The sequence below is a fragment of the Oncorhynchus nerka genome, linkage group LG13 (genome assembly GCF_034236695.1).
Source record: "Oncorhynchus nerka isolate Pitt River linkage group LG13, Oner_Uvic_2.0, whole genome shotgun sequence".
Classification (NCBI taxonomy): Eukaryota; Metazoa; Chordata; class Actinopteri; order Salmoniformes; family Salmonidae; genus Oncorhynchus; species Oncorhynchus nerka.
This window is the reverse complement of record NC_088408.1, coordinates 74986811-75012941: the sequence shown is the minus strand read 5'-3', so window position 1 is coordinate 75012941 and position 26131 is coordinate 74986811. Positions and strand designations below refer to the sequence as shown.

The 26131-nt window shown below is 42.0% G+C and overlaps 4 protein-coding genes across 11 annotated transcripts in view; 2 read left to right on the top strand and 2 right to left on the bottom strand.

Moving 5' to 3' along the window:
- Positions 1-1129, top strand: part of cfap73 (cilia and flagella associated protein 73) — an 8769-nt gene extending 7640 nt beyond the window's left edge. The window contains exon 7 of the mRNA XM_029678277.2: positions 107-1129. Coding sequence (XP_029534137.1) covers positions 107-196 — 90 coding nt within the window. The 3' untranslated portion in view covers positions 197-1129. The remainder of the gene's footprint in view (positions 1-106) is intronic.
- iqcd (IQ motif containing D) lies at positions 519-24154 on the bottom strand. Of its 4 annotated transcripts, XM_029678276.2 has the most exons (6): positions 23868-24154; positions 14738-14846; positions 2452-3130; positions 2007-2240; positions 1811-1882; positions 519-1678 (listed from the first exon to the last, which is right to left on the bottom strand). In XM_029678276.2, the coding sequence occupies exons 3-6, from the start codon at positions 3127-3129 to the stop codon at positions 1394-1396; spliced, it is 1269 nt and encodes a 422-aa protein (XP_029534136.1). In that variant the 5' UTR covers position 3130; positions 14738-14846; positions 23868-24154; the 3' UTR covers positions 519-1393. The 4 variants fall into 4 exon arrangements, with proteins under 4 accessions (XP_029534136.1, XP_029534135.1, XP_029534133.1 ...); XM_029678275.2 differs by lacking the exons at positions 14738-14846; positions 23868-24154 and adding an exon at positions 3405-4026; XM_029678273.2 differs by lacking the exons at positions 14738-14846; positions 23868-24154 and having other exon boundaries at positions 2452-4026.
- On the bottom strand, positions 11862-13089 carry LOC115140139 (polyubiquitin-like). The gene is made up of 2 exons (XM_029678278.2): positions 12986-13089; positions 11862-12555 (listed from the first exon to the last, which is right to left on the bottom strand). The coding sequence occupies exon 2, from the start codon at positions 12544-12546 to the stop codon at positions 12076-12078; it is 471 nt and encodes a 156-aa protein (XP_029534138.1). The 5' UTR covers positions 12547-12555; positions 12986-13089; the 3' UTR covers positions 11862-12075.
- tpcn1 (two pore segment channel 1) overlaps positions 22478-26131 on the top strand; it is a 25375-nt gene continuing 21721 nt past the window's right edge. For 2 of the 5 annotated variants that reach the window (XM_065026686.1, XM_029678271.2), the window contains exons 1-3: positions 23000-23068; positions 24540-25631; positions 25929-26065. In XM_065026686.1, coding sequence (XP_064882758.1) covers positions 25514-25631; positions 25929-26065 — 255 coding nt within the window. In that variant the 5' untranslated portion in view covers positions 23000-23068; positions 24540-25513. Of the gene's footprint in view, positions 23069-24539; positions 25632-25928; positions 26066-26131 lie in introns of all 5 variants that reach the window. The other 3 variants (XM_065026687.1, XM_029678268.2, XM_029678270.2) reach the window with 3 other exon arrangements.

Below are 26131 nucleotides of genomic sequence, written 5' to 3'. Positions count from 1 at the left end.
GGTTAGTGATGTCACAGTTAGAGAAGGATACTGATGTCACAGTGATTTAGAGTAGCAGACATATTAATTTGTTAACAGTAAAATCAAAATGTGTTTTCCTCTCCAGATCCAGCTCTTCATCCAAGACCAGTCTGCCATAGTGAACAACCTCAAACAGAGCCCTTCTCATGCCACTACTAAAGCCAATTTGAAGTGAACAGGTGGAGAATGATCTAGACAGAGGATCCTGCAGTTCTTATTATTGGAGATTTCAATCCATGTCTTGTATTGTTTTCACACAGATAGTAATGTTATGGGCAGCACTCTGTGCAGCAGTGGTGGGAAAAGTACATACAAGATACCTTAATAGAAAATAACTCAAGTAAAAGTGAATGTCACCCAGTAAAAAACAACTTGAGTTTAAGTCTAAAAGTATATGGTTGTACATGTACTTAAATAGTGGTGAAAAAATAACTTGTCATACTTGCTATATATGCAATATATCAAATTCCTTATATTAAGCAAACCAGACAGCACAATTGTCTTGTTTATTTTATTTACGGAGAGCCAGGTGCACATTCCAACACTCAGACATAATTTACAAACAAACACAGTATTTGTGTTTAGTTAGTCCGCCAGATCAGAGACCGTAGGGATGGCAAAGCTTTATATTGTTAGGTTTGTGAATTGGACCATATTGATGTCCTGCCTGAGCATTCAAAATGTAACTACCGGTAGTACTTTTGGGTGTCAGGGAAAATGTATAGGAGTAAAAAGTACATATTTTCTTTAAGAATGTAATGGAGTAAAAGTTGTCAAAAATATAAATAGTAAAGTACAGATACCCCTAAAAACGACTTTACACCACTGCTGTGGAGCAAACGTAGCATGATGACAATAATACTTCTGCAATCAGTCTAGTACTGACACCTAGTGGCAACTGTAGGGAATACTAACTATACATATCAATAGAGGGCCAAACTGTTTAGTGTTTCTCAAGCCTTGATCAAATGTATCCAACAATTGCATGGTGCCAGTTTTCTACTATTCTGACCAATTTTGCATAACAACTATAAATTGTTGAGTTCCATTTAAACTGATTCATTAATACAATACTGTACATGTTTCAATAAAACATATTTTTAAACAATGGTTTAACAAAATTCCCTTTTCTTTTAAGAAACACTTAAAAATAGATAACATCAAACACAGGGTAGTAATCATACAATAGTAATCAAGAACTTCGTTGCACAGTATTTATTGGAATAAACTCTGACACCTAAAAGGAAAACGTACAAAAGGAGAAAAGGAAAATGGATGTGTTTTTGGAGAGCTGACACTTCTTTCCCACAAATATAAAAACCATGCTGGAATAATGGACTGTCCTTGTCTAGCCGAGTTTTCCACAGGGCTGTTATTTGCCCTTCTTGCCTTTTCCCTTCTTGCCCTTGCTACCCTTCTTGCCCTTCCCCCTCATGGCCTTACGGACACGGTGGCCCCTCCAGTAAGCCTGGATAATGGTGGATGCACGGCTCTTCTTTTCCAGCTCTTTCTGCTCCTCCTCCCTCCTCTCCTCGGCCAAACGCCGCTCCTCCTGGATCTGACTGAACTCCTGCTCCAGGACAGCATACGCCTCCTCTAGCTCTCTCAGCTCCTCCTTCTCCTCCTCATAGACCCTTGTCATGTCCTCCAGCTCAAACTGGGAGGGAGCAGACAACACAGAGAGAGAGATAGAGAGGGGGGTGGGGATTTACTAAGCATCACTAAAATCATATTATTAATTGCTGTTTCTCAGTGGAAGATTTGTTAGGATTTTTTAGGGTCAGTCTACCTGTTTCTCTCCCATATCAGCATCATACTTCTGGATCCAGTTCTCTATTTCTGTCTCCACTTTATATTTTTTCTGCCAGGAGGGGAGGAGAACAACATTGAAAAAGTTATATTTCGCACTGCAGGATCTACTGCATGCATATAAAATGATTTAGATAAGGAGCAGGGGCTAGGGCTCTATTTCTGGGATCTCCCACCTTACGGAGCGAAGTCTCTACCTCGCGGTTCTCAGAAATCAGGTTGTTAAGCTGAACTCTCAGCTGATTGGCTTCCTGCTGCATGCGGGCCCGCCTCCCCTGTGAGGTCTTAGCGTCTGACTGGTTCTGCTTGTCGGCATCTTGCTGTGTCCGCAACACAAAGTCCTCAGAGATCTTCTCCATCTGGTGCAGAGAGCTCTTCAACTTCCTGATCACCTCATTTTTCTTAGAGGTCTTAGAGAGCAGGGAGTAGGGGGGTGAGAAGAGAGTGTAGAAGAGAGGAGGAGACAAGAGTGAGAGAGAAAGATGGAGAGAGCAGCAGAGAAAGTAGAGAGATTACGTTTTGGAGAACTGAGATAGAATTATCATGGGTTAAATCTTTCAAGGTTTAACCTCTGGTGTAATACAAACAGTCGTATAATGACAATGAAAACTGTATCGGCACCTCAGCATCTCTGTCTTTGATGGCGGCAGCGACTTCCATCTCCAGTGTAGCAACCAGCTCCATGTTGTTGCCATGGCGCAGCGAAACCTCCTGCATGTAGCGTGTTCTTTGACGTTCCTCGGACGGGCTCGTGAGCAGTTTCTCTAACAGCACCCCCCGTAACTCCTGCAGCCCCCCTACCAGCCCTCGCACCCCTTCACTCACCCCCTGCCCCCCTACCTCTGCCTCACCCCTCAGGGCTCGGGTGGTGGCTGGATGAGCTCTCAGCAGTCTGAGCACGTTCCTCAGTGAGCTGGGGATGGCCCTTTCTAACTCTTCTCTCGTTCTCTCCCCTGCCTCCCCCTCAACCAGCTTCTGCCCCAGGCCCCCCAGCCTCTCTCCAAGGTGCTGGTGCTCCTGTAAGGCCCCCTCCAACTCCAACCCCACAGACAGCCCTCCCAGGCGGGACAGCACAGCCGGCAGCAAGGCTACCGTCTCCACCCTGGCGATGCAGTCTTCCAGCACCCCTGCGATGCGCTGCGTCTCCAAGGATGACAGCTTCTTCCGTGAAGGGTCCAGGATCTTTAGGAGGTCCTCCCTGAGCACTTTGGCCCGGGGCTGTGGACTGGGTTGGGGACTGGAGCACATAATTTGGGGGCTAACATCCTCCAGGGGCTGTATGGCCACCTCTGCAGACATACTGCCATAGACAGGGGGGAATCTTATTAAACAATAAAACATCATGCCCAAATTAACACTATAACATCGGTCAATTCAGCATCACAAACACATTTACCACTAACGTTAGGACAATATTACTATTTGCTACCTACATTAACAGTTGCCTAATGTCTAGTGTAGTTTACTTTTAGATATAATGTACTTAACGTTAGCTACAAAAAGATAAAGATTCCATGCAGATAAAACATTTTATCAAGAAAACATTACGTTAGGCCTAAAGGAAAACAACATACCTCCTCTGAACTTAAACACCACTTAAATAAAGCAAATCGAACCACACTAGCCACGTTACTGGCAGCAGCATAGAAAACAACATCACATCGATGTTGATAGTTTACAATACAGTTGCTAAGAGACCAAAGATGTGGGGTGGGGGAGGGGCCCATTCGCGTTGACGAATAACTGAAATAAATTAGCATAAATAAATAATGCTCATGGTCATGCATTGTAATTTAGGCTCATTAGCTTGTTATATTACAACATTTTACTAAAGTCCGATTTATGGCGGCCGGTCTGTTTGATAAACTTTTGAATTTCAAGCTCAACTCTTGTTTTGAAAAACAAGGACTGCCTTTAGTCTCATAGCGCTGTATTATAATTGAAAGTGAACGCTACAGCCAGAGAGATACTCAATCGCACCAAACATTTCTGGTAAAAACCCATCGGTAAAACCTTGAATTCCCAATTTTTGTATTCGTTTCGCGCTGTTGGCGGTAGGGGCACTTGAATTCAGAAAACCTTCCAATTTTGAACCATTCAATGTGTCTGAATGTAGAACTCCGCCTACCCGGCAGACCCAGGGAGAAAATCAAATGTACCTATATGCCTACTTCTGGCCAATCAGACAGCTCAGATCACCGTGTCCGCACAGTTTCCTCGCAGAATGGACTGTAAAAAAAAGCCTCGAACGCACAACAAATGTGATAATGTGAGATTTCAAACCGTTTAAAAACAATGACTAGAGAGAGGCTCAACGAATAGAGCAAGATCTGCTGTTTTTATGAGTAAGTTCATGTATAAGTTGTTATTCAGCACTGTCAACACTTTGTTTAATAGTTTTATAAGCCAGAAAATGTTTCGTTAAGCTTTCATTGTTATTATTTGCGGCCTGTGTCTTTTATAATATCGAGGAATATTTCACTTTCTCTGGTCATAGGAGTAACAACATGAATCTGTACACGAGTCAGAAGTAATTCAGTGGGATTTAAAGATCATACCCCATTTTTAAATTTTCGTCTAAAATGACATACGCAAATCTAACTGCCTGTAGCTCAGGACCTGAAGCAAGGATATGCATAATTCTGGATACTATTTGAAAGGAAACACTTAGAAGTTTGTGGAAATGTGATCTTATTGTAGGAGAGTATAACATATTAGATCTGGTAAAAGATAATACAAACTAACAAACATGTGTTCCAGAGACCGCAGGGTTCAAACTGTGGAACCCAGATCCTACATTTGAATATAAAAATGGATTTTATCAAACAAAACTATGCTACCTTTTATCTCTGTGACCCTCAGGATGACAAATCAGAGCAAGACTACTGAATGTAAGTAAGTACATTATTTACCTTCAGAGGTGAATGTATCAAACCAGTTGCTGTGATAAAAGCGTTTTGTTGTTGTGCCCTCTCCTCAAACAGTAGCATGGTATTTTTTTCACCGTAATAGCTACAGTATATTGGAGAAAGCAGTTAGATGAACAAGAATGTCAACTTCCTGCCGATATAAGACATGCCTATGTCCTGGAAAGTTGTCTGTTACTTAAAACGTCATTCTGGTCACTATGCATAGTCACTTTAATAACTCTACCTACTACCTCAACTAACTGTTGCCCCCGCACATTGACTCTTTACCGGTACCCCCCTGTATATAGTCTCACTATTGTTATTTTACTGCTGCTCTTTAATTACTTGTTACTTATATTTCTTATTTTTATCCATATTTTTTAAAACTGCATTGTTGGTTAGGGGCTCGTAAGGAAGCATTTACATTTACATCATTTACATTTAAGTCATTTAGCGACTTACAAATTGGTGCTTTCACCTTATGACATCCAGTGGAACAGCCACTTTACAATAGTGCATCTAGGTCTTTTAAGGGGAGGGGGGGGGGGGTGAGAAGGATTACTTTATCCTATCCTAGGTATTCCTAGGATAGGAAACTTACATTTCATTGTAAGTTCTACACCTGTTGTATTCGGAGCATTTGACTAATTTGATTTGATTAGCGCACGTTCGTTGATTTGATTAGCGCACGTTCGCAATAACTGTCCCGGTTTAGGGACACCGATGTTATGTGTGTAAGATGGCACAGTGATGCCACCTGTTGGTAAATGTTCTTTACTGCAACTCTTGTGTTTTACCGGGGTGCTTGAGATACCCGGCGGTGTTGTGATGTACTGAACAAGACTGGTTTCTCGCATCAATGCCTCTGTCTCGTCATTTAACATTCAAACATGGAGTCGGATAACCATGCTTTCCGCAAATTAGAGTCACCTGTTCTGGTTTACCAAACAAATGCTTATTTGAGTAAAATTTAGCTGGAATTGGCCTTAGCTAGAGTGAGTTTGCTAGTCAGCTTCAGTGTTGTTAGCACCGGTTAGATATGGCAGCGAACATTCCCCCTCCCGCCGTTATGAAGCTCAGCGGGGATTGGAGCACGAACTGGGATACGTTTAGAGGTGAATGGGAGGACTATGCACTAGCAACGGGACTTCTGGAAAAGGAAGATGAGGTAGTGGCTGCCACTTTGTGGACTATAATGGGAACTGAATGCCGACATGTATACAAACACAACCTGAACCTAACAGCAACTCAGCAAGGCAACGCTATAGCTATTCTTGATGCTCTTGAACATTACTTTACGCCAGCAAAGAACGTCATCTACGAGCGTTGTGTTTTCGGTCGTTGCAAACAGGAGGACGGGGAGTCAATTGACAGCTTTGTCACAAGATTAAGGGAAAAGGCGGCTACATGTGACTATGATGCTTTAAGAGATGAACTGATCAGAGATAAGATTGTGCTTGGCATAACTGATGAGGGCACCGCAGACGTTTGCTGAGAGAACGTGACCTGACGCTGGCCTTGGCAGTGGAGACATGCCGTGCAGCAGAACTTACTGATATACGGATAAGGTCCATGGAGCTAGAAAGGCAACATACGGACAATGTCAATGCTACATTCAGGCAGCCAGTAAAGAAATTCCCCTTTGCCACAGCTAATGCTAATACTACAGCCAACTCTGTTGCAAATCCTATGCAAATCCTGTGGTACAGCTAATCACTTCGCAAGGGTCTGCATGAAAAGCAAGAGAAAGGAGGGTAAAGTGCACTCCATGGAAACAAACACAGATGAAGGGAATGACAGCACAGAGGATGTATATGCTAGGGGCAGTAAGGGCAAAAGGACAAAAGTGGTTTGTCCCTCTGCTACTTAATAATAAACCACAGCAATGCCAGCTAGATTCAGGGGCCAAAAATAGTTGAGGCTAGTCAACAGCCATCACTGTCAGGTTCTACATGCAAGCGTCTTGGGCTTATTAACTTCACCGTCCCAGCTGATCTTAACATTATAGACAAAGTCCAGGCTGGGCCCCTGAGCAAGGAGACACTCCTAAGCAAGTACCATGATGTCTTCAATGCACCGGTCAAGTCAGTTCCCGGGGAAGTCCACTTTGAGTTGGACGCAGCAATCCAGCCTGTCCAGTGTGCACCCCGCAATGTACCAGTGGTCATGAAAGCAGCTACGAAGGCTCAGCTTGACAAATATGAAGCAGATGGCCACATCATATCTGTCACCGAGCCTACAGTCTGGATAAGTAATATGATTATCGTCAAGAAACCAGACAAGCTACGGATATGCATTGATCCTAAACATCTCAACCGGGCTCTGCGACTTTCACATTACATTATGCCCACGTTGGAGGATGTTCTTTACAAGCTCCCAAAGGCCAGAGTCTTCATGCTCGTGGATGCCAGAGATGCCTTCCTGCAGTGCAAGCTCGACGAGCTCAGCAGCTACATGACCACCTTTTGGACACCCTGGGGCAGGAAGAGGTGGTTGAAGCTTCCGTTTGGTGTCTCCGTGGCTCCAGAGGTGTATCAGCGGAAACAGCATGAGCAGTTGATGGGACTCAGTGGCGTGGAACCCATAGCAGATGACATCCTCGTAGTGGGCTGTGGGGACAGTGATGAGGAGGCAGAATGTGACCATGACGCCAAGCTGCTGGCCCTGATGGTCAGATGCAGACAGGTCAAGCTAAGGCTAAGCATAAAAAAGCTTCAGTTTAAAGTGCCAGAGGTCCGCTTTCATGGGCACATCTTATCCTCCACCTGATTGAAGGCTGATCCTGATAAAGTGAAGGCTGTCTTGGAAATGCCCCACCCATCTGACGTGAAGGGAGTGCAGTGCTTCGTCGTATTCGTCACCTACCTGGCCAAATTCCTACCGCGGCTCTCTGAAGTGTGTGAGCCACTGAGGAGGCTCATGGACAAGGACACCATCTGGCATTGGCTCCCAAAACATGACACAGCGGTGAGGGAAATAAAACAACTGGTCACCCAGACACCTGTACTGCGATACTACAATGTGTCAACACCTGTCACGATTCAGAGTGACTCAAGCCAGTATGGACTTGGCTGTTGCCTCATGCAGGAGGGCCAGCCTGTGGCATTCGCCTCTAGGGCACTCACCCCAACAGAGCAGAACTATGCCCAGATAGAGAAGGAGTGCCTCAGCATTGTGTTTGCATACCAACGCTTCCACCACTACCTGTACGGGAGCGACAATATTACTGCAGAGACAGATCACAAGCCCCTTATTGCTATATTCAGCAAGCCTCTCCTGAATGCCCCAAAACGACTGCAGAGCATGCTACTGGCCCTACAAAACTACAACCTCAAGGTGGTGTATAAGCCAGGGCCAGAGATGTATGTGAGTGACACGCTCAGCAGGGCTACTGCATCAGGCACTCACACACGCTCCATGCATGAACAACACGCAGTGTGCAGCTTACAAACAGAGCAAGTGGATGTTGAACACATCAACCAGGCTGACTACCTCAATGTTACGGACCAGTGCCTTATACAAATCAGACAGCACACAGACCGGGACGAGCAACTCCAGGCATTGAGGTCTGTGATTCTGATGGGCTGGCCTGACTGCAAGGAAGAAACTGCTTTAGCCATCAGAGAATATTGGCCAGTCAAAGAGGAGCTCAGTGTTCAAAACGGAGTAATATTCAAGTGTTAGAGAGTCGTGATTCCCCGGTCTCTGCGCCCTGAGATGTTGGCGCGCGTGCACTCACATAGGAGGTGAGGCCTGTTACAGACAAGCACTTGACACACGTATTGGCCAGGAATGCAGAGTGAAATCAAAGACTATGTGAGTAAATGCATCTGCAATGAATATGCCATTGAGCAACAGAGAGAGACGATGATGTCCCACGAGCTACCGATGCGCCCCTAGCAGATAGTAAGTCTAGATCTCTTCCAGCACAGTGGCAAAGACTTTCTGCTGGTAGTCAGACTTTTGGGAGATTGACCCCCGCCTGAAAATTTGCTGCAGGATGGGAATTCGAGCACGTCACTTCATCACCACGACATCCAAAAGCTAATGGGAAGGCGGAGTCCGCAGTAGAAATGGCAAAGAACCTCTGCAAAAAGGCTCTGCGAGAGGGCAAAGATGCCTGGAAAGCAATCCTGCAGTGGTGCAATACCCCAACAGAAGGCATGGATAGCAGCCCGGCACGGCGCTTAAAAGCAGCTCTGCCAGTAGCCAGCACTCTCTTGGAGCCATGTGTGGTGACAGACGTGCTGGTGAAGCTACGTCACAGAAGACGGGTCTCCAAGTTCATCTACGACAAATCAGCAAAAGACTTACCTGAGCTCAGGGTGGGTGAAACGGTGCGAATGAAGCCACTATCAAGGGACCGGACAGGCCTCTGGAGACTCGGATCTTGTATACAGAAAGTGGCCCCACGCTCCTACTTGGTTGAAGTGAATGGATCACTGTACCGTCGCAACAGGGTTGACCTTCAGATTGCTGAGCCGGCACCTACTCAGAACCCCGATGGCCAAAGGGGTCGCATCTGTCAGCAACGGGTATGGCTGAAATAGCTGAATCCAGTTATATGAAGGGGTGTCTACATACTTTTTCATATACAGTGTAGCTTTTGTGAAAATGTACTTTTCATAGCAGGTTTAGGAGAACTTACGCAGCAGGTTATGATAATTACTGTAGCAGGTTAGGATAATTTAGGTTAAGGTTAGGAAAAGGGTGAGGATTAGATAAAATGCACAAAAAACAACAACTTTAAAATTAAATAACTTTTGATGTCAATTTGGCAAAAGCTGTATCCCTTCTAGACATGACCATAGAAGACAGGCGGGGAGAGGCGAGATCAGGTGGGACCATTCTAGCCAATGAGAGGGCACATACGTGTGTACACTGCATAAAGATAGATAGAAGACTCATCTTTCTATCTGTGCCATTATAGCGTCTGTGACAGCATGGGAAGTGCCATTGAGGCAATCTCCATTTTAATGTGAATTTCTTCTTTTTCATTGACTGATTGCTCCCAACTCATAGGAATCCCCACGCAGTTGACGACTTTAAAATGGTAGAAGCCCTCAATGGCAAACTCCATGTTAAAACGAGTTATATCCATGTTGAGTCTTCCATCTCTGTGACAACAGGCACAACTCAGATATTTAAAAAATATATTTAACCTTTATTTAAGATATAAAGTAGTTTTTTTCAACGTTGAGGAAATACCATGTGTGTCTGCTAATAACAGAGCATTAGTAACAACCTAACCATTATGACACTTCTATTTCATCAAATAAGCCCGCACGCAGCAAATGAGCAACTCAATATTTTTGTTGACCAAATCCGACACTCATTAACCTCCATAAAAAATGTCCTCACTTGTTGGGCTTATTTTCGTGGGCAGATTTTAGGCGGGATAAAACCTTTCCCTTCGCCTATTCCTCTCTGAAGTTTCTCATTACTGGACCTGCCAGACATTACATTTACCAGCCCATGGTGCCTACCACTGTTCCATACTACAGAGTGAAACGCTTGCTCTTGGATCGCCTTATCTTTGCTCCTGCATTCCTGCTGCTTTTCTTTTTTTGGTTATGAACATCCAAGAGGTTAGTCACCTGCTCCACTATCTACTCTCCTGCACTATACACCTGACTAACTCTCACGGCTTAGATATAACACGGTGTCATAGTGCAATGTAACAGTCCTATATCAAACTTGGTACTACTCTGTGGAAGTTCAAACTTTATGCAGGGACTGCCTCTTAGTCTGTCAGTTTAGGTTGGGCCTAGTGAAATTATGCAGTACTACTCAGACAGTTAATTTCCATTAGTGGTTCATTAATTACATTCTAATCCAGACTATTGCCATGGCTGAACATTCATTTTCATCCATTCTAATGCTATTTTAGGGTAAGAGGTGGGCAGACTTCCAGAGCAAAGTGAATAGTAGTTATTGGCCTGCCTTGAAGATGAACTGGAAAGTGTGGACCCCCTTCCAGTTCATCAACATCAACTATGTGGCTGTAGAGGTGAGCAGTTCTCACTGGCTTTTCTTTTATGCATTCATCTGGAATGTAGTGGTGCTCTGTTACCAATATGTGTTGTTGTGTTTTCAGTTTCGAGTGCTGTTTGCCAACATGGTGGCCTTATTTTGGTATGCTTACCTTGCGTCTGTGAGGAAGTGAAGACTCCCAAGATCTTCTCCCTGATTACTGAAGTAAGAAGGCACAGGGTGTGCCTCTAAAGCTGCAGAACGTTACAAGGATAGGTCTGTGAATGTACCAGCTTGCTGCACTGGCAATCAGGCAAATTATCTGGGGTGATGTGAAGGACTTCAGTCACACAATACACAAGGTACTGCACTACTACACGAATGTCTTAGGTCTCTCTTTATGTGGTGTTGTGGTGTCTCTCTTGTCGTTATGTGTGTTTTGTTCTATATATATATTTTGCCTTCTGTTAGGTTGTCATTGTAAATAAGAATTTGTTCTTAACTGACTTGCCTAAATTAAAGGCCAAATGAAAAAATACAAATAAATGAAATCCTAGTACATCCAATGTGTTGCTCACATGCAAAATAACTTATAACTGAAATGTTCAATCTTAATTGTTACTTCTTGAATAAATTGAAATACTTGAGTATTCTCCTTTGAGCCAAGGTGTATTTTGGTTTGAACAATAGTAAATACATGTTATATATTCTTGTTTGATTAAAAAAAATATTTGTATAATTTAAGTTGAAGCAAAGCAAATGTGCTGTAGGAAATAAATAACAGTAACTGTTTCAATCTTGAAGGCAACTCATTTAACACCATATGAATATGCAATGTTAAGATTGTTATCAAAGCACAATGTATTGTGTATATTGCTGACAAGGCTGGCCTGTAGTTTCCTCATGTGGACTGCATTGTTTTAGTTTGAGTCTCAACTCAACTGTGAATGTGACTGCTGTCAATATCAGGTCAAATAAGGGAGCAACAGCACATCGGACTGAAACTGGCAAATCATTTTACATCCTGATGTACAGTATTTGTTTAAACCCTATTTTATAAATGAAAACAAGAACCAGTCCAGTATCCAGTATCTATCATGTTGCTTTATTTTTTTATGAGTTGGAGCCATAACAACGATAGTAGACTGCTTGAGTTTTATATTTGTTTATTACTTGATTACAATCTAATTCACATTATTTTAACATACAGTAAGCCTATATCAGCAATGCTTAATTTAAAGTTTACAATTTAATACAAATGTTATATAACAATGATCATTTCTGGACGAGCTTTTTCTCTACAGACATGGAATGCATAATAAGTTAAGGGCTTCAGGTGGTTTCAGGTCGATACTGGGTGTCTTCAGCCTCCCCTTAGACGGAGCGTCAGGTGAATAGTGCTTAGATTTCTGACACCATAGTCTTCCAGTTTCTTGCCATCATCGAGCTGCTTGCCCTCGTGGATCAGCCTCTGTTGGTCGGCTGGGACTCCCTCCTTGTTTTGGACCTTGGCTTTGAACTGGGTTACAGTCTCACCTGACACCACCTCATATGTGTGCGTCTGGCCCTTTTCGTTTTTCAGGAACACCTGGATATGAGTGGGTTCTGTAATCAGCACCATCACTTTGGATCCTGAATGCAGGCCATAGTCACTCAAAGTTTTTGAATCATCGCTGAGACTGATGTTGTTCCCATTGACACCTGACAGCCTCTGCCTTTCTATGGCCACTCCAAAGTGTTGGTTGATCAGACTCTTGAGAGACCCCACGGTGGTGTGTGGCTGAACCGTCAGGGGATGTGAGTCCCCATTCAACAGTGTTATAGTGAGTTCCATGATAGATATCTGAAAGTGGATTTCATGTATTATTTATTTGGCCTTACAATAGCATAGCTCAATTAAATGATTTAGTCTTAACACTTTACTTAAAGCCTGCTGGTATAATGCTTTATGACTGGCTGAAAGCATTTATGATCCTTTATAATGTCTTATAATAAGGGTTACAATATGTCATGTCTCATCTCTATCAACATTTCAGCTGACTTGTGGCTATTTAGTGAGATTCATTAAGAAATTATTGAAAGTCCTTATGGAGTCATTATAACTTGTATATTTACCTACAGGCTTTAATGAAGCTTTACCATTTATTCAGACGATTGTAATACCTGACATAATATAAGATAATTTACTTGATACACTATTAAGCTTTTTTTAATCTAGCACATTTCTGTATGGCAGGCCTATTGTAGCCTTATAATGTAAAAACATGATTTACCTTTTCAGTAGATAGGCCTATTATTGTGAAGTCTTGCAAGTTGAAAGATGATGACAGCTCTGTCACCGTCTGCAGCTGAGCCGGGTATATAACAGCTGATAAACCCCGCCCCTCAAATTAAGGTTCGTTTTCCCCTCTGCCTCCCTGCCCCTTTCGGTTTCTATTCTCAGTTAATAATACTGACGTAGGGCAACTGTTGTTGGCAGAAAGCTGAGTGCAATAAATTATTTCTATGTTATTGTTCAGTTAAGACTTAATGGAATACTAGCCTACTACTAACCCCATGAAAAACAGTAGCCCAATGACAACTTGGTGCAAATGTTTCTACATTCCATATCAGTCTAGATCATTTCCAATCAATCACACACCCACAGATATGTCAGTGTTGTAACTTTGACTATAGATATTCCAGATATTACTGGAATAATTAATTGATCTAATTTATTGTAATTAATTTGGTTATCCTATCCAAATGAACCATTAAGGTTTTATATAGAGATCCCTGAACTCTATCGTAGTTATCATTAACCATTGTACCAATCCTATATCCACAATAGTCTTAATTAACAGTCAGTTACTATGTTCTCATTCTGAAAGTCGTCGAGCTCAACAATTCAAGGACCCAATCACTTGTAAATGAACGCAAGGCCACAGATAATTTCTTTTTACGGTTTTATTTACAAGACTAAATCAATTGGAAAATTCGGTAGTTGACAGAGTAAGGCAGTGTATAGACTAACGGAATACAACACCGTTGTTGAGGTTTGTATCTCCACTCTACATGAATATACGTACTTGAACTCAGCAAACACAACAAACAGTACATACATTCACCAGACTTTTGAGGACAAGATGGTCTTATCAACTGAAGGAATATAAGATGGTCCACCAAAACTGCACCACCGTGAAGTTATAGATGTATCCACCCTGTCACGTCTGCTCCCGCTCTTCCCTCCCCGGGCGCTTGGGGGCACCAGGTTGCCCTGCATCACGCACTCCCATCCATCACGCGCATCAGTGTTATTAGACTCACCTGGACTCACTTATCACCTGTTTATTTCCTCCCCTGTATGTGTCAGTTCCCTGCTCTGTTCCCCGCTGCTGCATTGTATTGTTTTTGTCTTTAGTATTTGTTTGCTGACGCTGTTCCTGTTTCGTTCCATGTCAGTCCTCATGAAATGTTTTACTTCCCCGTACCTGCTTCGTCTCTCCAAGCGTTATCGCATGTGACGCACCCGGAGTCGCCAGTGGCTAGGCTTTCAGTTCGCATCCGAATGTGGCAAATGCAGCAATAATCAGTTACTGCGTGGGTAAAATACCGGGGAAGCAAAGCCAGGGGGGAAAGGCCATATTACAACCTATGTAGTGATGTGATAATTGCGTTGTTTGCTCTGTAACCTGTTCGTTAATATGCCTTCCGCCGTGATATATACAGTTGAAGTCTGAAGTTTACATACACTTAAGTTGGAGTCAATAAAACTCGTTTTTCAACCACTCCACAAATTTCTTGTTAACAAACTATAGTTTTGGCAAGTCGGTTAGGACATCTACTTTGTGCATGACACAAGTAATTTTTCCAACAATTGTTTACAGACATTATTTCACTTATAATTCATGGTATCACAATTCCAGTGGGTCAGAAGTTTACATACACTAAGTTGACTGTGCCTTTTAAACAGCTTGGAAAAGTACAGAAAATGACATAATTTGAGTCAATTGGAGGTGTACCTGTGGATGTATTTCAAGGCCTACCTTCACTCAGTGTCTCTTTGCTTGACATCATGGGAAAATATTGTAGACCTCCACATGTCTGGTTCATCCCTGGGAGCAATTTCCAAACGCCTGAAGGTACCACGTTCATCTGTACAAACAATAGTACGCAAGTATAAACACCTTTGGACCAAGCAGCTTTCGTACCACTCAGGAAGGAGATGGGTTCTGTCTCCTAGATATGAATGTACTTTGGTGCGAAAAGTGCAAATCAATGTCAAAAAATTAAGTAGAATCACAAGTTCAAATCCCTATCTCCATCCATGGTTAATTTAGGAAAGAGACGATTTTAGCTAACTAGCTAGCCACCAGAGGAAGACACAACAAGATGCAACAATTCAAGATTTCTGTTAATGACATTTGGTTTCAAATGCGATGTGATTGGTGTGATGCCAAATACAAACTGGCTTCCCTTGACCCTTGTTTTTAGTGCACCAGGGCCATTCACAGTTGAGCTCACTCAGTTTAGCTCAACACTGACTGGCTATTAATTAATTATTATTTTTTACAAAGGGAGGCCAAATGCTTGCTGGCTTCTCTTGCGTTGGCGGCAACAATGTCATTCTCTTTTTTTTGACAGCATAGATGGGCTACACACAGAGAGAGAGCGGCACTGTTCACATGCCACCTCTGATGTCCTGTTAGTAAAATACAAAGACATTTTACACTGAACAAAAATATAAAGTGTTGGTCCCATGTTTCATGAGCTGAAATAGAAGATCCCAGAAATGTTCCATATGCACAAAAAATGAATTTCTCTCATTCTGTACACATTTGTTTACATCCCTGTTAGTGAGCATTTCTCCTTTGCTGAGATAATCCATCCACCTGACAGTTGTGGCACATCAAGAATCTGATTAAACGGCAATATCATTACACAGGTGCACCTTGTGCCGGGGACAATAAAATGCCACTCTAAAGTGTGCAGTTTTGTCACACACAATTTCACAGATGTCTCAAGTTTTGAGGGAGCGTGCAATTGGCATGCTGACTGCAGGAATGTCCACCCGAGCTATTGCCAGAGAATTGAATGTTCTGAAACACAGCTGAAAATGTCCCAGTTCTTCTATGGCCTGCATACTCACCAGACGTGTCACCCATTGATTTGGGATGCTCTGGATTGAAGTGTACGACAGCGTGTTCCAGTTCCTGCCAATATCCAGCAACTTTTCACAGCCATTGAAGAGGAGTGGGACAACATTCCACAACCCACAATCAACAGCCTGCTAAACTGTATGCAAAGGAGATGTGTCACGCTGCATGAGGCAAATGGTGATCACACCAGATACTGACTGGTTTTCTGATCCACACCTCTACCCTTTTTTAAAGGTATCTGTGACCAACAGATGCATATCTGTATTCCCAGTCTTGTGAAATCCATAGATTAGGTCCTAATTTCTTTTTCAATTGATTGATTTCCTTATATGAACAGTAACTCAGTAAAATCTTTGAAATTGTTGCATGTTGTGTTTATATTTTTGTTCAGTATTCATTACTGATGTGCCTTGAGGCAGAATTCTTGGTCATTGTAATTTCTGTCTTGAATAATGAGAGCAGACTCACAGGGCGCACACTGGTTTAATCAACGTTGTTTCATCGAAATGTGTAAATCTATTGTGACGTGGAATTTACATGGAAAATACATAGAATTTGAAAAAAGTCATCAAACTTGGTTTGAGGGTAAAATTTCCACCACAGGATTATGTCATCATGGTAACTAATTTTCAACATAGACCAACCCAAATATATTGAATTTGTACCTTTGAAACAATGTCAGATCTTTAATGTTATATTGACTATCAGGGAAAAAACAATAGGCTGGGCAGCACCTCCTACTGGTGAGTTAATCTATCTACAGCTCTCCATTTGGTCTCCCAGGGTTTTAAACAAGCCCTGCTATGCTTTGATATTTGTTACCGACTACTACCAATGTGCTATTGTGAAGATGATTATTGGGAGATATCTTAATTGATTAACTTCTATTTATTCAGGGTAGCCTTTATAACTAAATAGATTCCCTGTTACTATCGAAGTCATTCCAAAGTGTAGGTTTAACAGAGCAAATGAAATATAACCATACTTTATACGTCATATATCATCAATGATACTATTCAGGCCTACAGGTGTTTCTATAGTGCCTATAGAAAGTCTACTCCCCTTCCCTATTTTTTTCACATTTTGTTGCGTTACAAAGTGAATTTGAAATAGATTGAATTGCATTTTCTGTCATTCACATTTTTGTAAACTAATAAATATGCGGTCATGGAAAGTAAATTTACAGTTTTTATGCTTTTAGTTTTCCATGTGGACCAATTTATCGGATAAGTCTGAAAAGCTATCCAAGGATTGTGTTTTTAGGGAGTGATTGTCACCCCCTGGCCATAGAGAGGCTTTTTATTCTTTATTTTGGTTAGGCCAGGGTGTGACTAGGGTGGGCATTCTATGTTCTTTTTTTCTATGTTTTGTATTTCTTCGTTTTTGGCCGGGTATGGTTCTCAATCAGGGACAGCTGTCTGTCATTATCTCTGATTGAGAACCATACTTAGGTAGCCTTTTCCCACCTGTATTTTGTGGGTAATTATTTTTCTGTGTGTGTTTGTTTGTGTGCATCTCGGTTGCGTCACGGTCTTTGCTGTTTACCTGTTTTGTTTTTTGGTTATTTCGGTTTCACTTTCATTAAAAGATGTGGAACTACATGCACGCTGCGCCTTGGTTGATTTATGACTGGGAGTTTGAGGATAGCGAGCGTGACAGTGATATTGTTTTTTAAAATGTTTTTATAACCCTTATTTTACCAGGTAAGTTGACTGAGAACACATTCTTATTTAGAGCAACAACCTGGGGTATAGGTACGGAGTGGTGAGAGAGGACATCCGTGTCTTGTGCACCTTTCTGAAGAAATTTCATCTGAAAATGTATTACTGTATTTGTGTATATTTTTGCTGTAGGACATGAGATATTTGTATTAAATGAATTATTTCAGCTCGAAAGTTGAAAACTTCCAAAGTTTTGAATAAAAAAGGCCATTCAAGAAAGCCTTTTTGGCATCAACAGCCATTATTGATAAATCTAAATCTTCTAGCACATTGTATTAAACTTAAACATTTTCTTGTATTTGTTTGTAAATGTCTATTTTGTATAAACCCTGTTTGATTAATATGTATCAAGTCTGGTAAACTTTTGCCATTCTATTGCTTATAAGCACTGTTATTATTTTATTAACACAATTTGTCACACCCTGATCTGTTTCACCTGTCTTGTACTTGTCTCCACCCCCCCACCAGGTGTCTCCCATTTTTTTTTTTTTCCGTTATCTCCTGTGTATTTATACCTGTGTTTTCTGTTTGTCTGTTGCCAGTTCGTCTTGTCAGGTCGTACCAGCGTTTTTCACGTTTTCCTGTTCTCCAAGTTTTGTTTCTAGTCTTCCCGGTTCTTACCTTTCTGCATGTCCTGACCCTGAGCCTGCCTGCTGTTCTGTAGCTGCCTGACTCTGACCTGGATTACTAACCTTTGCCTGCCCTCGACCTGCTGTTTGCCTGCTCCCTGTGTTATAATAAATACCTGAGATTCCTACTATCCGTCTCTTTTGTCTGGGTCTTATGAGCCGTGATAATTTATTACATTTATGGGTCTGTAATCAGCAGGGGACTCCAGATTTTTCTGGTTTTAATATAACTGTTTGATACATGGAACGCGGAAAGACTGAATTGAGTGATGTGTTGTCATTTGTGTAGATGGGGGCGCTACTTTGTCCCAAAATGTTAAATAGAATTATATTGGAAAGTTGTCCATTCTTGGTGCTTTTCTCCACTAAATGTTTTATTAACAGTGTCATATTTCTTTTGGGTGACGTTTTTAGGGATTGTTTTTTGTCTGCTGATAATTGCTTCAGGGTTGTTGACTATAAGAAGCCTTTAAGATCAGTCCCGCTGTTTAATTCTGATTTCTATAGAATTTCAGAGAAGCTTTTAAAATTGTCATTAATTGGTTAGTGTTTCTAATTAAATAAAAATAAATCACTTACTCAGATGAAACTTTTACAGAGTATAATATTATATCAGAGGTCGGCTTTTTACTATCCTCTGTCTATTTGTAATGGTAAAGTTTATTTTTTCATTTATCTATTTAATACATTGTCTTGATGTGCTCTGTTCATTCTCCATATTCTGTCGCAAAATGATGTTCTATTGGTGTTATTAAGCATGATACCGGAGAATGACCCGATATCACTGTCATGGATTTCTTAAGCCACTCTTGTTTGCAACAGTTGGTCTAATGATTACACCCTAGAGCAACTAGATGCAGGCAAGAGTGTGCAAGGGCGGTATTTAATGTGTCACTGTCTGTCACCTCAAATTTTTCTCTCGACCTGTGTGAACCTAGTCGTAAACTTTCATTCATAGACAAAGTTGTAGCAACCTCATGATGGGTATAGGGAACATTTGAGTATCATGTAGTAGCCTAAACCTATCGATGTTACATTGAACTAGGTGACTGGAGTATGAATGACAGTCATCCAGTATGCTGCAATAGAAAAACAGCCATGCTCATGAAAAAAGTGTCCTCCCTCATCTTAAACGGCACCGACTGCGACAGTGTCTGATGCCCTCCCAGTCACCCCCATCCCAATCCCGCGAATGGGGCCTCTCTCCACTCTCATCCCAACCTGCCATCCTTGCCCACCTAAGCCAAGCTTATCACCAACTCCCATTCTTGCCCTCCCTTACCCACCCAAGCAAAGTATATCTCAACCTCCCATCTTTTCCCATCCTCCCTTCTCTAAGGGCCTGATTCAATCAGATCCACTTTAGCTGACATCCGCATTGTGGTTGTTTTGGCAGTGTCAGAGGTGGAACTACATTAAGTGTCAAATACACAATCAGCTCAGAGTTCTGACTAGGTGGAATACAGCTATGACCGGAAGTGAGTTTTTCGCAGCAGGTTAGGAGAATTAATGTAGCAGGTTAGGAGAATTAGGTTAAGGTTATGGCCAATGGAATGGGTGGAGTAAAAGGCCAGTAACACTCTGCATTATTCAGTGTCCAATGAAATGACACCATATATACATTCCACAGACTCTACAGAGTATTCCCTACAATACCTTTTTACTGCGGCACCTGGAATAATTTTTGCTCTATAAGCCAATATCTATTTCATATACAATTATTTGCATTTGGGGCATTTATTAGCAAATGTCACTTAAAAATGAACAAATATGAATCATTGTGAATGTTTAGACAATTATTTTTCATATAACATGAATAACTACAGATTATTGACACTTTCTACTATTAGGAAGGGATAAAAATGTACAGAATGGTTACCTGGAGGAAAATGCGGGAGGGCCATACTTTTTCAATTACAGTCAAGGGGAGGGTTAAGTACACTACATTACCAAAAGTATGTGGACACCTGCTCGTCGCACATCTCATTCCAAAACCATGGGCATTGATATAAAGTTGGTCCCCCCTTTGCTGCTATAATAGCCTCCACTCATCTAGGAAGGCTTTCCACTGGGTGTTGGAACATTACTGCAGGGACTTGATTCCATTCAGCCAAAAGAGCATTAGTGTGGTTGGGCACTGATGTTAGGTGATTACGTCTGGCTCACAGTCGGAGTTCCAATTCATCCCAAAGGGGTTCGATGTGGTTGAGGTCAGGGCTTTGTGTGGGCCAGTCAAGTTCTTCCACACCGATTTCGACAAACCATTTCTGTATGGATCTCACTTCGTGCACAGGGGCATTGTCATGTTGAAACAGGAAATGGCCTTCCCCAAACTGTTGCCACAAGGTTGGAAGCACAGATTTGTCTAGAATGTCATTGTACGCTGTAGTGTTAACATTTCCCTTCATTGGATCTAACGGGCTTAGCCCGAACCATGAGAAACAGACCCAACTATTGTTCCAGGTAGCGTTCTCATGGCATCCGCCAAACCCAGATTTGTCCATCGGACTGCCATATGGTGAACTGTGATTCATCACTCCAGAGAACGTGTTTCCACTGCTCCAGAGTCCAATGGCAACGAACTTTACACCACTCCAGCCGATGCTTGGCATTGTGCATGGGAATCTGCGGCTGCTCGGCCATGGAAAGCCATTTCATGAAGGCCCTGAGGAACAGTTATTGTGCTGAAGTTGCTTCCAGAGGCAGTTTGGAACTTGGTAGGACAGACATTGTTTTGCGCTGAGCCTTTGTTGCTCCTAGATTTTTCCACTTCACAATAACAGCACTTACAGTTGACCGGGGCAGCTCTAGCAGGGCAGAAATTTAACTAACTTGTTGGAAAGGTGGCATCCTAAGAAGGTGCCATGTTGAAAGTCACTGAGCTCTTCAGTAAGGACATTCTACTGCAAATGTTTTTTCCATGGAGATTGCAATGCTGTGTATTCGATTTTATACACCTCATGTAAAAAACTTAACCAATTGTTGTGCTGTGTAGGGCTACGGTGGCAGTTCAGGAGGAGAGTCAAAAGGTTTCTTCCAAAAATAATTGTTGATTAGGTCTAGCCCAAAATAATGCATTGTCCTGCGTGCGGACGGGCCTATAGCCTATGTTCTATTCAATTTGAGAAGGAGAGCGCGAAGATGAGGAGGAACGGAGGACAAATGTGATAGCTTGCTACTACTATAAATGATATTACTAAAAACAATATGCTTCTTGCGCATGATGTATTTATTGAAGTTATTGGCCTAACAATAAACCAGATTCGAATCATTTACATTGTGGTGCTGAAATGTGAAGCAGCAGCTGCGGCAAAATCAATCGAAATGGACAGCTCATGGTGCTGAAAGTAGGCAAAATCAAGTAGACATAATTCATTTCAATTTCTTTATTTTAAATAGCCTACCTCTGTGTCAGTGAAGAGTTGTTAAGTTCAAACCAACACTCAAATTGAGGGGGGGATGAGAGGGTATGCCACAGGTCTATATTTTATTAAAGAAAATGGCAAAAAGCACAGGCCTAGTTTAAGATTTTGAAGAAAATAAAACGGATCCGATTTTATAAAGTGATCTATAACCGCGCTTTATGCTGTAAAATAAGTGACTCAGACGCATATGGGGATATCATTGTTTCGTTTCTTTGACATTGAGGCTGACTTTGCTTGGGAAGTAATCTAATTATGTCACTACCAATTAGCCTAATTAAGCTATTGACTTTATGTACAATAGAATATGTTTCAACCCAGACAGCTTTTAGGGAAACACTTGCCATGGACTTTGTTTGTATTATCATCAACAACAAAAAATTCAGGCGTTCAAATCAAATGTTATTTGTCACATACACATGGTTAGTAGATGTTAATGCGAGTGTCGCGAAATGCTTGTGCTTCTAGTTCCGACAATGCAGTAATATCTAACAAGTACAACAACTACCTTATACACACAAATGTAAGGGATGAATAAGAATATGTATATATAAATATATGGATGAGCGATGGCCGTGCGGCATAGGCAAGATGCAGTAGATAGTATAGAGCAGTATATACATATGAGATGAGTGATGTAGGATATATAAACATTATTAAAGTGGCGTTATTTAAAGTGACTAATGATAGGGAGGGTTTTGGTAAAATATATTTTGCTTAAGGGAGGTCCATCCATTTTCATTTCAGAGAGGTCAGATTTCTCTACATGAAACCCTTATTATTAAATCATGTTCACTACCTCACACGGGGGACTTTTAATTTGAGCATTTCAGAAATTCCGTGAACCGGAAGTACTTTTTTTAGTGTTGCTGACGAGACGCAGTTTGCATAAATTAGTATTTGGAGATTATTTGAAAATATTTCATATTTAGTTTGACTTTGGATGCGAAACTTAGTCGATGGTGGTGCCAATACAATGCTTAAGTGTCATGGTTTACATAACTCCATCAATAGTCGTCAATCTGGTGCTTTTCGTTAATGGAAAGCACTCTTACCTAATTTAGTGGAGTTAACGTTAGTTACCTGGAAAGTTAGTTATCCAGTTAGCTAACTAGCTAGCTAAATGTGACAGTATGCTAACGTTATCTGAAGATGATAGCTAGCTAAAAGACAGAAGCTAGCTAACTAGGTATGGCGTGTATATTTTGACCATAGCGTTAGCCAGTAACTAAGGCTAGCCTAGCTAGAAGGAATTATCAGATACTAACTAACGGTAGCTAGCTGGGACTTTTTGTAGTTTTACTAGTTAACTAAATTGTTTTCCTCTGTGGATTTGATCTACGGCCGAGAGAATGGAGGATACCGATGATGACGTGCCCCTCATCCTGACCTGGGATGATGCGAACAGCGGTCTGTTGAGTGAGGAGACAGAGAGGGGAGACGAGAGTAAGTTTTTGTTGACATCCCCATTTTACTGCGTAGGTAGCTAGCAAGGATAGCTGACCCATCTAGCTTGATAACAAGAGTGGCTGCAGCCAATGACATTGAAATTGCATTTAACACAGCCTCTTCATAATGGGTATCATACTTTTTAGGTTTTGTCTTTGATCTGTTTGTAAGTCATCATAATGATGCTCATTAGCTAACTTGCTTACTTTTCCGTTAGGCCATCTAATTCTATTCTATTCTTTCTAATGTTCCGCATAGATCAGATTAGGCCTGCAGAAAAAAATATGAGTTTGTCTTGGTGACCTGCCCTGTTTGGGGTTTGTTTGTTGTTTATTTACATTGATAACTCAACTATCATGATGACTCAATGAGTGTTTACAAATGTCCTGAACTTTCTGAACTTTAAGGACTTTTTATTACTTAATTATTCTTTGTTTACTGGTCTAGTAGTTTATGATGAGTAGGTTATGAGTGAATTAGGTACTATGAAAGTCTGTTTTGAAATTACTCAAACTAGAAAGAACAGCTTTTAGGAATTCATGTTAAGATTTTCTGCATTTCTCTAAATGGTGCAATAAAAAAAACAGGCTATATAATCTGTTCAAGAGATGTATCAATTGATCACGTGATAATTTTTCTTATGACCACACCAAACAACTTCGGCAAAGAACCACTGCCAAATGAATCTAATGTGGAAAAATGAATGAACAAAGGAGTACAGAAACAAATGTATCTTCTACTTTAACAGGCACTGTAGTTGAAGATAAGAGGGTGTAACCCTTCCATAAAGACTCACCAGAGGGGCAGCTCCTCTGCAGGCTGATGATAGGGTTTGGCTGAGGGAGGTTTTGTTGTTAGCGGGTATGGTAGTTGGGGAGCGCTGGCTCACTGCTCTTTCGCTTTAAATTAAAAGAAAGAGGTCTCCCCATAACCCAGAGATCACGTGTGTGTCGTGTGTCTCCACTTCAGTAATCCTGTAGCCTTTGTACCTCTCACACACTGCAAACTGCCTCTCACATACATGCTGGAAACTGCAGCCTCAGCAGAGAAGCAGATACCTCTGTGAGTGGCCCCCTGCGCCACGCTGCCCCCCCTCCCCCGAAGCACACGCAGGGCAGTGTGTGTCTTTCTAAGCCCCCCTGGCCCTCTGTGTGTGTGTGTGTGTGTGTGTGTGTGTGTGTGTGTGTGTGTGTGAGAGAGCTCTCGGTTTCCCCTCCTTTGGAAGTGGACAGGAAAAGTACGGGTGTTTTTCCAGGATATTTTCCAGGATATCTGGAGCGGGCAGAGCAGTGACTTCCCTGAGGCCTGGGAGAAGAAGGGGAGGCAAAGATTGTTCCACAGGTGGTGGAGAGCAGGACACAGCAAAGGAAGGCCTGCTCTAAAACACACAGCCTGGAGCAGACCTTCACTCAGGCTCTGGCTCACGACAGGACATGATTCAGCTGCTGACTTTGTTCTTGTGATTTAGGCCGCTTGGAGGAGCCACCATGGAGGAAAGAGGATTTCTGTAGTATTTTCCTGTTAGCCCGGAGGACTGACCAGGACTGCCCTGTGTGTGTTTGTATGGGCCTGGGGATCCATAGGCAGTGAGTTGTTGACAGGAGCTCCAACATTTTATTTTGTCTGAAAAACAAATGAGTGGCTGGGACTTTACCCACAGACACAGTGCTGTCAGGACAACAGCAGATTCTAGGCCACTTCAGAGGCCTGAGAGAACAGGAGCCTCACCTAGGATTATCACTAAACTGGAGTCTGATCTCTACACAGCAGCAGACTGAGCTCAGAACACGCGAATGTCAGAGCACCAGCAGAGGCCTCCATGTGCAGGATCCGGCTGACTGATTGACTGGCACTCAGATCCAGTGATCACAGATGTCTGTCTGTCTAATTCCTAAGGAGAGGACGGAGACGCATCTACTAAGATTTTATTTTTACTGCTTGATTTTATGAGGAACTTTTGAAAATCTGTTTATAGAGAAGTCTTTTAATGGTCAGTGGTGAACTGGATGTATATTATCTTTAGCAAGTATGACTTAGTTGGATTAAAAGATGAGTTGGGTTGATTTAAGGATTATATCTATCATGGTGTCAGAGACTGAAGTCATATTGTAAGTACTTAGGGTAAGTTGAAGACCATAGCTTAGTTTCCCCTCAGCCTGCTAAGGCTCCATATAGCCAGACCAGACATCACACTGATCTAACTAGGATGTTCTTCATTCTCAGTCTGGTGTCTCTCACCATCAGGAGGTGACCTCACTTCCTGTCTAGAACTTGAAGGACATGCAGTAGCATGTTAGCCCCTGAGTGTCCTTGGAGGTGTGTGAACGCTGGACCTGTGGACTGTGAATGACACACACACACACACACGTTCAATAGGGGACCACGTTCAAACACACATACCTGAACAAACACGGTCCTGGACCACTGGAGGCCATTAGAGCCATGGAGTGTTCGTCTGTGCTGGTGGAGACTGCTGGTATCCATGACAACAGTGTAGAGTTGACCCTGGAGGAGAGTCCAGCCCTCATCTCCTCATTCTGCAACGAGCTAGACTGCATGGGTGGGTGTGTGTCTGTGTACACATTTCACTATACTTGTGAGTACCAGAAGCCCTCACAAGAATACTAAACCAACTCAAATTCAGTGAAGTGAGGACATTTTGCCAGTTCCCACTTGGCTATTCTAGGTTAGCGTTAGGGAAAATAGGATTTTCAATGGGAATCAATTCTTAGTCCCCGAAAAGTATGTGTGGGGGGAATATGTTGTGAAAATGCAGTACAGTGAACTAAATGACTCTGTCAGGTTTTGGAGGCTCTTTACAAATTTGTATTAATGTTTTTTCTCTTCTACTGTGTAGATGGAGGAGGGGGGTATGACATCGTGAATAACCAGGTGATACCAACACCGGGGCCACCACCAAACTACAGATCACACAATGCCTCACTTCAACAAAGCTGGGAGATGAACTACCAGGAAGCAGCGATCTATCTACAGGTACCCCACCACGCACACACATGGTAGTTACTTGGTATTTACTTACATTTTGATAGTAATGATTAG